Source organism: Lathyrus oleraceus, chromosome 4 (genome assembly GCF_024323335.1).
Source record: "Lathyrus oleraceus cultivar Zhongwan6 chromosome 4, CAAS_Psat_ZW6_1.0, whole genome shotgun sequence".
NCBI classification, from domain to species: Eukaryota; Viridiplantae; Streptophyta; class Magnoliopsida; order Fabales; family Fabaceae; genus Lathyrus; species Lathyrus oleraceus.
Genome location: NC_066582.1, coordinates 413,908,931 through 413,920,461, shown reverse-complemented (window position 1 = coordinate 413,920,461; position 11,531 = coordinate 413,908,931). Strand labels below are relative to the sequence as shown.

The window sequence follows — 11,531 nt, the reverse complement described above, 5'->3', positions numbered from 1 at the left end:
GTAAAAAAAGCATTTTTGATGTCAAGTTAATGAAGAGGCCAATGTTGAATGGCTGCAATGGCTAGAAGAAGTCTAACAGATGCCATCTTGGCTATAGGCGAGAAGGTATCACTATAATCCAATCCAAAAATTTGAATGTATCATTTGGCTACCAAACGAGCTTTAAATCGATCAATCTTACCATCTGGACCAACCTTCATTATATAAAGCCAACGACAACCTACTAAAGATTTCCCATGGGGTAGAGGAACCAGTTCCCAGGTACCACTGCTTTGAAGAGCACACATTTCATCAATCATTGCTTGCCTCCACTCAGGATGAGATAATGCTTCACTTGGAGTTTTAGGAATAGAAACAGAAGACAAAGAAGACAAACAAGTATACTGCAAAGGGGAAAGACGATGATAACATAAATCAATATAATGTGGAGAAGGATTTCGTGTTTGACGTATACCTTTTCGAAGGGCAATCGGAAGATCGGACTCAGGTTGCAGGATTAGATTCGGTGATGACGGAGGCGTCAGAGGAGAGTTTTCAATGACCTCAGGGACAGGTATGACTTCAGGGACAAGTATGACTTCAGGGACAGGGACGACGGGCGTTGGGTGACGACGCTGATATGTGTGGAGTGGTTGAGAAGTGGGTGGGTCAGGAGCCCTAGACTGATGGGGGATAATGGTAGGCGGGACATTAATAACTGCCGAAAAAGGTGTGAGAGTACTTTCTTGAATGGGTTCTGGAGTTACGTGACTGGACTCGAAATATGGAACCGACTCGAAGAAGGTAACATCGGCCGATACTAGGTATCATTGTAAAGTATGTGAATAACAATGATAACCTTTTGGGGATCGATGATAACCAAGAAAGACACACTTTAGTGATCGAGCTGAGAGTTTATCAAGACCAGGAGAGAGATTGTGTACAAAACATGTGGACCCGAAGACTCGGGGAGGAATTGGGTGAAGTGGGGAATTGGGAAAAAGGATTGAATGAGGGATTTTATTGTTAAGGACAGATGAGGGCATGCGATTTATAAGGTAACATGTCGTTAGCACAACATCCCCCCAAAACCGAAGTGGAACATTACCATGGAGAAGTAGGGTCCTAGTGGTTTCTACAAGATGCCGATTTTTGCGTTCGGCTACCCCGTTTTGTTGAGGTGTGTGAGGGCAAGATGTTTGATGGAGAATACCATTGCGTGACATAAAATTCTGAAATTGTTGGGATAAATATTCACGGGCATTGTCACTTCTTAAGGTACGGATAGACACACCGAATTGAGTTCTTATTTCTTGATAGAATTGTTCAAAAATAGAAAATAATTCAGACCTATTCTTCATTAAAAATAACCACGTGCAACGTGAAAAATCATCAATAAAGGTGATAAAATACCTAGACTCAAGAGTAGAGACAGTACGCGAGGGACCCCAAACATCGGTGTGAACTAAAGCAAGAGGGGATGAAGCTCGTTTATTGACTCGATTGGGAAACTGACCACAAGTGTGTTTCCCTAGCTGACACGACTCACAATGTAAATTAGATACCTTCGATAATTTGGCACCAACTTATGTAGTTTGGAAAGACCGGGATGACCTAATTGAGCATGGATAGTGAGTGGAGAATCTTTGGCTGAGCATGTCTGAGATGACACTGAGAGGTAATAAAGGCCTTGAGACTCACATCCGACACCAATCGTCTGTCCTGAACTCCGATCCTACAGGGTAACATTATTGTTAGTGAAGGTGACACTACAATCAAGAGAACGAGTTAAACAACTGACTGAAAGTAAATTAAATGGATAATTAGGTACATAGAGGACAGAAGTAACCGAGAGAGAATGTAGAATTTGAACAACACCAATCCCTTCAGATCGGGTTTGAGAACCATTGGCAGAAGTTATAGTAGGGAAGAAACCGGATGTAGAGAGGGAAGAGAAAAGATTTTTATTACCGGTAACATGAGCAGACGCACCAAAATCAAGAACCCAAGATCCAAGAGAAGATGATTGAGACAGACAAACAGATGAATTACCAGTGTGTGCTACCGAAGTAGTAGAATCTAAGTTCTGATAATTCTGATACCACCTGAGAAAATCATTGTAGTTTAGCGTAAAGTTATGAGGAGTAGCCATGAGTATCGGATCTAAAACAATTGCCCTATGGAGAGTGGAGCGGTGGGAAAATTATCGGGATCGACCGTCGGAGGTGCTGTCACGTGCGGAGGTTTCTGCCGATGAAAAGTGGGAAGCGGTTGGATCGGAAGAGACGCTTTTGCATGAAGGTTACCGGAGAATTTTAAAAAGTGAGAGGCAAATCGGAGTGATGACACGGTTTGCAAAAAAAAATCACCGGAAGACAGTGGGTCAACCGGGTAAAGCACGGCGAAGAAAGAATTGTCTCTTCACAGGCTCTAGATACCATGTATAAATACAAGAGACTAAGAGACATTTGAATAAACCGTGTATTTTGAAAAGCACTACGGAAACTTTATTATATAGAGCGAGATTATAATTAATTACATGATATATTCGATGTGGGACTATTCGATATATAAATATTCTTAATACTATATTTACAAATATCAACTGTTCAAATCATAAATTTTAAACCATGTAGATTTGAAATTTTTGGAAAGGTGCAATGGAAAAAGATGGAGTTTATAGGTTGTTACAACATACTAAAATAAGGATTGAATGGCATAGAAAAACATTGGTTTATGTTCCCAACTGTAAATGGCAGCATCTTGAATGATTGAGAGGATTTGTGGATAAGGATGGGGTCATCATCAACCAGTCTTAATAGGACCAAAACTGGTAGGTATAGATATAAGCGTTCATAACACAAACCTAATTTACATGTCTCAAAACTGTGGGACCAACATCATAATAAAGGGCATTGAAATAAAATCAAAATTTATAAGGAACAAAAAATCAGTTTTGCTTCCTTCTCTGTTTTTTAGAAGGGGATTGACTTGTGGCATAGACATTTAAAGTTAGCTATAATAAAAGATTTTCACGTGCATAAGTGCCATACTAAACATCAACCATTTATACACCCTAGAATTTCCTTGTAATCATGTATTAAATCATCCATCTATATATCTGACAAACTCTAAATTATGAAAAAATTGATAATAAAAAGTTTCCCTTATAATTTCATATGACAATGGCCCTGGTGAAAGAAAAATCACAATTGAATGCTAAAATAATATGCATGACAATAATTGAATAAACTTTGATTTTGCAAGACTTCTCTGTTAACTCATCTTTAGACAAGATTCCAATTTGCAAAACTTTTGTTAAAGTTAATTAGCAAGATCAGTAATTCTCTGTCAGGCGTCAGCAAGAATAATACACATTTGCTGCTACAGAGAAAAGCACAAGGCAGAAAGAAAGGTTGTATGTATCTATCCAAATCAAAAGACTAATAGCAGCATACCTAACAACTATGGCCAAAAGAATCGCCAAACCTCTAACAAAATACAAAACTAGAATGCAAGATCTCAGCCAGATAAATACTTCATGCACAAGATTATGACACTCTTCTCTTTTTAAACCCATCTAAATTCCCATCAAGCATAACAAGGTCGTCTTCATCATCGATCACTTGTAATTGCTTTTGATGCTTTGCATCATCAGCGGTATTTGGCTTATCAGAATCATCAGGAAGCTTTCTTTTCTTCACCGGAGAAACTATACCAACATCATCATCGTTTTCAGATTCTGCAGCTGTCGGTGCATCTGAAGTGTTGGCACCATTACTAATAGATTTGTCTTTTGTTTCTTCTGCTGACACTGGTTGAGTCCATCCTGAGAGAACCATCCCATCAGGTTCTTTCTCTTCGTCAAATTCCTCTCTGAATTAGAAGTTACCAACAAAAGAAAACAATTCAGAACCAAAGAAAAAACAAACGTAAGGGAGGGTTACATGATGGAAAAAGAATGAATTGAAAAGCATCCTTAATCAAGATGCAAGAGGAAAATGGAAGAAAAGACACTACAAACTTACTAAATTCCTCTAACAAACAATATACATATAGAAATGATCAAAAACCTGTGTTTTATATTGATATTGCATTTCAATTCCTGTTGAAAATCCTCTACTGTAAGCATTGTACCACCAGTTACAGGAGAAGGAAGCTCAGCTAGGACCTGAACAGAATAATTAAAATAGCTATAAATAAAATGCAATAGAATTTTCAAAACAAAAACAAGAAACATACCTTTTCAAGATTGGCATCATAAATTGCAACCATGTCTTCCTCAATATCACCAGCCTCATAGAGAAGGTTTGAAGCATTCATAATAAGTGGAAGGTTCATCCCAAGCTTAGCCTTGATGATCTTTTCAACAACATCCTTCAACTTTGAACGGTTTGTGTTTATTTCAAGCAATACAGGACTCTGTTTTACACGCATACGAACATGATGAGAAATACCATATGCATGACATTGACTTCAAGCGAGAGATGAGACAAGTGAATATTTGACATACCTCAGAACAAACATAACATGATTTGTTTGGTTCAAATGGCTCCACTGGCATAAGCAGCAGGTTTCTTGATGGGTGTTCCAGACAATATGTCATTCTGTTAAATGTCCACAAAGGATTAAAAAAAGTCATTAAAAAGTGTAAGGAAAATGCTGGCCTTGTAAACTACACAGAATAGCATATTAATGAAAAAACTCATGAGATTAGCAAAGTGAAACAACAGAGAAAATCTGACTACAGTTAAAGAAAAACAAGTGCCATTCAGAAATACTTTATACCCAAGAATGTTATTCCCAGGTTAACTTCCAAAAATATGTTTGCTTCACATTTAAGATTTTCAGAATGTTCAAAAAAACAACATATCAAAAGAAAGAATGTGTGTGGTGGAAGAGACCAATATGGAAGTTACAATCATGTGGATTTCAAAGTAACTTACATTCCCATGGGAAAAAAAGGATATCCATCCCTCACAGGAATAAACAGCAAGCAAATCACGGGCATGTTGCTTTTGTGAGAATCAATAACTAGGGAGGAACATAGGGATTTGGAGTGATATGGAAGTCATGGGTCCAACTCCCCCTCTAACAAAAATAACAACTAATTACTAACATTGGTCATTTCAAAAAAAGAAATAACTAACACTTATGTATAAGTTGTTTCTAAAATTGAATAGAGAATGAGGCAAACTTTACATAAGCTGAAAACAGCAAGTTTATGACAATAAGCTATCTCGAGAAGCTTGTGAAAATAAGACAAAACCAGTTTATGGACATACCAAATGCTACTTTCATTAACTCTTCCAATTTTTTATGAAATTGTTATGCAGCTCATAATATAGATCCAAATATGGTCTTCCAAACACCACCCAACTAAACTACTTCGATTATATTTTTATTCAGTCTAGTATAGCTATGTAAACTATACTGCAATACAGTGAAGAAAAAAGAGATATTTTTATCATTCAAAACAACATACAAGTGAACTGAACGCAAAATCTTTTATGTAACACCAGCAATATGATTATATTACGAAAATCTTTTCCCACAACCAAAAAAGTTCGTTAGTAACTAGAAGGTAGTATCTCCCTCGAGCCATATATGTTTTGACACCTAACAATGCTTTCTCACACTCCAAACATACAGCAAAACAATAATTAGCATCACTACATCAAATGTGAAACAGATAAAATAGAGGAAGAGGAATCATATATACCTATATCTATTAACGTCATTCTTCAGCACCTTAATTGCTTCAATGACAATCAAACCAGCAATAACAGCATTTGTTGTCGCCACAGCATGCACAATGTTACCAGCAATGCCTTTAGCTTCAAAAAGACTGTGTAGAGGTATGCCAAATGAAGCAGCCCGTATGTTTGCAGCTGCAGTAACAAATTCTACAGCCAACTGGTCATCTTTATCAAAGCTTAGATTGCCAACCTCCTGCTCAAAAGATGCATAAAAAATAACGGGCTCTGTTTAAGTTTCCAGAAGGATGTATGATTATTATTATTATTTTATTTTTTATGCGCTCACATCAAAGTTAGTGTGAAATCAGACCAACCTTGTCTCTTTTCGTGAAGAATAGTCTCAGTGCTTCAAGAAGTATTCTAGAATTTTCTCTAAGACTCCAGACATCTTGTGGGTTCTTCATGCCCAAAGATGACATGGCAGAAACTGATAATCCATCACCACAAGCATTATAGTTGTCCAGATTTCCGTTCTGTTTAGCCAAATCATCAGACAGGACATCCTTGCTGTATATAGGTTTAGGTCTATTTCGATTTTTCCATGTCTCCTCATTGGACAAAGCTAATTCAATGTTATAACCAAATACATGATCAAATATTCTCCTTCCATATTGAGCAATATCTTCATCATTGTTATGTTCAAATATATCATCTACATTTTTTGATGAGCTGGCAGCATCACTTGAGCGAACATTTAAATCATTGTCTTGATTCTTGTCCCCAAATAACTTGGAAAATAGTAACTCTTTTGCCCACACAATACAGTGAACAAACTGCCAAAAATAATAAAGACAAAAGCTGAGAACTCGGTAGTCTGAAGTAAATATTGCACTCATGATTCTAGTTGATGTTTAATTTGACAAAGCAAAATTCAAGTGTTTGTGCCACAAACTTAACCACTTGTCTACAGTGTAACTAATGAGTGCCTTCAGTACTATGTTAAACTGTATCTACCTAATGGCCATTCTTGATCCATCAAGATATATTAATGCATTATCAGTAAAATTTATATTTCTATGTTTCATACATACAATTTGTTGGATGTCTTGCAAAAGAAAATGACATATCAAAGGTGTACAAAAAATCAATCACTCAATAAAAGATAATAGGTGTGATTCTAGTTTTATATGTTTCAAATAAATTCTATTCTGGATGAAAAACTCGTTCAGTGCATAAATGAAACCCAACACATACCTTTGATGGAGTACTAGTGATAGTACAGACTGGATACGTCTTGGGGGCTGGTTTAGGCTGACACTCATAGCACTCTGTTCTTCCCTTGACATGCACTGTAACCTGTTTTCAATCAAAAGTATATCACCAAGTTTGAAAATGATGTAACCAGTATCACATAGGATATGTTTAACAAATACAGTATAGACTCATAATGACAGCCAGATAATCAGTAATTAAATTCAGACTGATACTCTTAAGCATGTAAAATAATCATCAAGCAGGAAAAAATACCACTCAGAATCTACTAAATACAGCTGCAATACAAACCTTTATATGGAAATGGATATAAGTAACTAAGAAGCCAATAATTACAATTAAAATACCTGACCAAGAAACCCAGTAGTTCCACTTTCAACTAAAGGAACATCAGCTGCCAAACACAGGCGATTCACATGTCGACGTGCATCTAGATTGTCGAGTCCATTAAGAACAACATTAAATTCCTTAAAGAAGTCCACATCGAAATCAGGATCTTTGACATTTGCATGATATGATGTAATGTTTATCTTGGGCCTAAATTTTAAAACAGCATCCCTAGCAACCTGATAGAAGACTTAATCAGGTGGTTGAGAATTTGAAACCTATACAAGTAACAATAATGTCAATAACATATTAACTTACTTTAGCCTTGGACTGCCCAACATGGGATTGTCGGAACAAAAATTGTCTGTTCAGGTTACTGACTTCTATAGTGTCCATGTCAATCTGCACATTGGAAATAATCGATGCGTATTAATGGAATGAAGTGCATCCATAGCTTAAAACCATATAGATAATTCAAGAGAAAATCTTAAAATATAGTAATATACAACATGCAGTCTTGTAATTTGTTCTATGCACGACTTCCTCTAGCATTCAGCAGGTCTGCATTTCCCACAACCTATCAACCAGAGTACTAACCAGTGTGTTGATGACAGAACCGAACAGCTCAACTGATCCAACCATGAACTGACAATGTCCACAGTTTGGATTATTTGATCAGTCCAACTGTGGTTTTGTCCTGGTTTGAAGAGTTTAAAGTTGTTGAACCATGACCCAGAGGTCTCAGGTCAATGTATGGTTTAGTTGTTAAAATATTCGTACTAACTATCGATCGTAACAAAGTTAATATATGCTTGCACCAACCATCCAGACTGCAAACTACCCTATTTTATTGGACAACTTTAGTGAAAAACTTGATAAATACCCTATTTCCATCATTGCCGAAACCAATAACCATAAAACTCGATAAATACCCTATCTTACCATTAGTGTTAGATTCCACGATTTATGATTGTACACCCTTTCCAATCTTGCATAAAATCTGGATTTTAACTACGTTGATCATAAGGAGTCAAACAGCTCACCATAAACATACAATTACTATGAACTCTTTTCCCCCTATAATAACCAGAGTAGAAAAATTACTCAAACCTTACTAAAAGATTAAAAAAAAACTAGGATCCAACAATCTAAAACGCTTCCCAATTAACACAAAGAATAGAGTTTCAAAGCAGAACTAAGAAACCACAAGCCAAAAGGGAAAGGAATCAGGATATATCAAGGTTTTAAATATAGGTCTATTACCACAATATAGGCCGCGAAGAAAAGATATCGACAACAGCCGTTACAGTTGAGTAGAAAACAATCACACTAAACCACACATTACAACGGAGTGGAAAGTAATCACATGAAACACATGTGGCAAACCACCGTTAAGGCCATGGCATAACATCATTCTTAAAAGTAGATAGAAAGTTCTGTTTTTAATACATATCACATCATGAATTACATAAGTTGGACATTTTATAGCTTTTTCTCACTCTATAAACTTAAGATTTATTCTCTCATCTCTTTCGGATATTCTCTCGTATCTTATAATAATGAAAAAAAATAGTTCAAGTTATTATTTAATAAGATTGGTGCAATAATGCGATTAATTCACACCGCAACAACAGCACGACTGCAATCAGTATCGAAGCATGTAACAACCGAACCCAAATCGCAAAAGCCTTACGTGAGTTCGACGCGCACGATTTTTAAAACCTTTATATATAAAAAAAAACAGTTCAAGTTATTATTTAATAAGATTGGTGCAATAATGCGATCAATTCACACCGCAACAACAGCACGACTGCAATCAGTATCGAAGCATGTAACAACCGAACCCAAATCGCAAAAGCCTTACGTGAGCTCGACGCGCACGATTTTTAAAACCTTTATATATACTACCAATACAACAATATTAAAAATTTAAAAAATTGAATAAAAAAATTAGGCACTCCAATTAAGACCTCAAAACAGTTCAATCACTCACTTAACAATTCACTCACGCATAAAAAAATTAAACAAAATAAAAAACCCAAAAAATTATATCAAAAAACGAAACCAGAGCGCGAAACTATGGAACCACCTGCTTCACAGAACGCTAACTTTACCAAAAAAAAACAAAGTACACAAAACCCTAAAAAACAACCGAAATTCAAAATTTCAAAAAAAACAAAAACCTAGAAAAAGAATGAAGGAAGGAACTCACTATGTGTATGTCAGAGAAACCAGAGAGAGCGAGAGTCTTGAGAAGCTCGCATCCAATTCCACCCGCACCAACCATGAGAACTTTTGCATCCTGAAAAAAGAAATCAAAACGACATGAGAAACACGCAAAACGACGACGAAGGTAGAGGAAACTATTAGGTAACTTACTTTGATGACTGAAGAAGATGCAGAAGCCATTGAAAATGAGAAATTAGGGGTTGAGTGAGAAGAGGGAAGTTATAGAGAAGAAAGAATCGTTGAAATTTTATGAGAGAGAAAGAGGGAACAAATTGACAGAAATTTGCGTTTTTTATTTATTTATTTATTTATTTATTGTTTTGAGATTTTAAATAATTTAAATGAAAATAAAAATAGAACAAGTTTTGAGATGGATCGAACCGCTGACGTGAGGGTATGGTTGAATCTAAAGGGTCGTCAAGGGAAAAGAGCGCCAAACACGAAAATGATGCATTTTATGTAAAATTAATTAATTATAATAAAAAATTTAATCTGAAATAACTTGGCTACTCGTCTCTAGTAATGCAACTACACCGACCATGCTGTCGTGTGTGTTTCGGTCAAAACGCTAATTTATTTAGTGTTTTGCTATTGCAAATGTTTGTGACTAATTTTAAAGTATTATGATTTATTAAAAATTTGGAGGAAGAGATTTTATTTATTATTTGGTGTAAAAAAATTGAAATCTAAAAAAATTGCAAAATTAAATGACTAATTCATAAATATGAAAGTTATAGAGAATGTCATCAAAAGTAGTTTTTGAAACTCGTTCGAAGAGGTATTTACAAAAACATAAATTTAAAAAAAATTGAGAGGTTAAAATTAGTTAGTCAATAAATTTATTGATTTTCTTTTTTTAAATATGTCAATCTAAAGATAAAAAGTTGAATATGATCAAATCAACACTATTCGTTTCACAAATATCCAAGATTATAATAATGAAACACTTTGTATGAATTGATTCAATTCGTGTTGTCATAAGGAGTGTACACAATTGATTCAATTTATAGAGTTTTAAATTCAATTCATTTTTCAGATTTATCAATCATAAGACTAGCTTGACTAGCTATCCAATTCCAACAAAACCTAAAGCTTTGCGTAATAAATCGCTATTAACAACAAACGATATAATATGACGGAATTGAAAAATCTAAGCATGCAATCACTACGAATTTAAATGCAAAAGCAATATATATATATATATATATATATATATATATATATATATATATATATATATATATATATATATATATATATATATATATATATATATATATATATATATATATATATATATATATATATATATATATAGAGAGAGAGAGAGAGAGAGAGAGAGAGAGAGAGAGAGAGAGAGAGAGAGAGAGAGAGAGAGAGAGAGATGACACTAATATTTATAGTGTTTCGGTGTTCGTCATCGCTTAGCCTATGTGCACTTTTCAATGGTTTCCCATTGGAACCTGCATATTTCATTGTTATTTAACAAACATTTCCAAGAGTTTATACAATCACCAATCCACAATACAACTAGGAAAATAAATCCCCAAATTTGAATCTTGACTTGTATATAGCAAACTTGTCAAACTCTTATACGTAATATTTATTCGAATACGTTTCTTAAATCTTCCAATGGCACCAATTTTGCTCCAAGACTTCATGTGTAACTATCAACCTCTTGATCCTAGTGATTCCTTGAGCGGTAAAATTGTCTAAAGATATGAGAAAAACTTTGTCTTATTTGTAGCCTTCTACACAGTCATTATTAAGGAAGTGTTGGAGAGAAGAATCTACTTCTTTTCAATGGAATTTGTCACCATCATTGACAATTTCTCAATCTTGCTAACAATCCGAAAAACTAAACAAGATCTCCAAGAACAGTTAGTTTCAAGTATGTGCATCCTTCAATAAATCTCAGAACTCTCGTTATCAAGATCCGAACTTAATTGAAGTTGAAGATTGAAAGAATTTTGTTGCAAGACTTTGAACACTCAAAACTTAGGAAATTAATTTTCACTAAAAATC

The 11,531-nt window shown here is 35.0% G+C and overlaps 1 protein-coding gene across 1 annotated transcript; it reads right to left on the bottom strand.

The window, feature by feature from the left end:
- Positions 1 to 3,222: 3,222 nt before the first annotated feature.
- LOC127075770 (SUMO-activating enzyme subunit 2) lies at positions 3,223 to 9,821 on the bottom strand. Its single transcript, XM_051017237.1, has 11 exons — positions 9,657 to 9,821; positions 9,490 to 9,579; positions 7,596 to 7,679; positions 7,298 to 7,516; positions 6,933 to 7,034; positions 6,053 to 6,511; positions 5,702 to 5,931; positions 4,493 to 4,586; positions 4,222 to 4,401; positions 4,053 to 4,150; positions 3,223 to 3,855 (listed from the first exon to the last, which is right to left on the bottom strand). Exons 1-11 carry the CDS (start codon positions 9,684 to 9,686, stop codon positions 3,531 to 3,533), a joined length of 1,911 nt encoding a protein of 636 aa, XP_050873194.1. The 5' UTR covers positions 9,687 to 9,821; the 3' UTR covers positions 3,223 to 3,530.
- Positions 9,822 to 11,531: the final 1,710 nt, after the last annotated feature.

What these genes read in the sequence shown, in the direction of transcription:
- LOC127075770 (XM_051017237.1), bottom strand. Translation starts at nt 9,686, where the DNA reads ATGGCTTCTGCATCTTCTTCAGTCATCAAA. An exon ending in CATCTTCTTCAGTCATCAAA is followed by an intron (nt 9,580 to 9,656) that starts GTAAGTTACCTA and finishes TTCTTTTTTCAG; the next exon opens with GATGCAAAAGTTCTCATGGT. An exon ending in ATGATGCCAATCTTGAAAAG is followed by an intron (nt 4,151 to 4,221) that starts GTATGTTTCTTG and finishes TATTCTGTTCAG; the next exon opens with GTCCTAGCTGAGCTTCCTTC.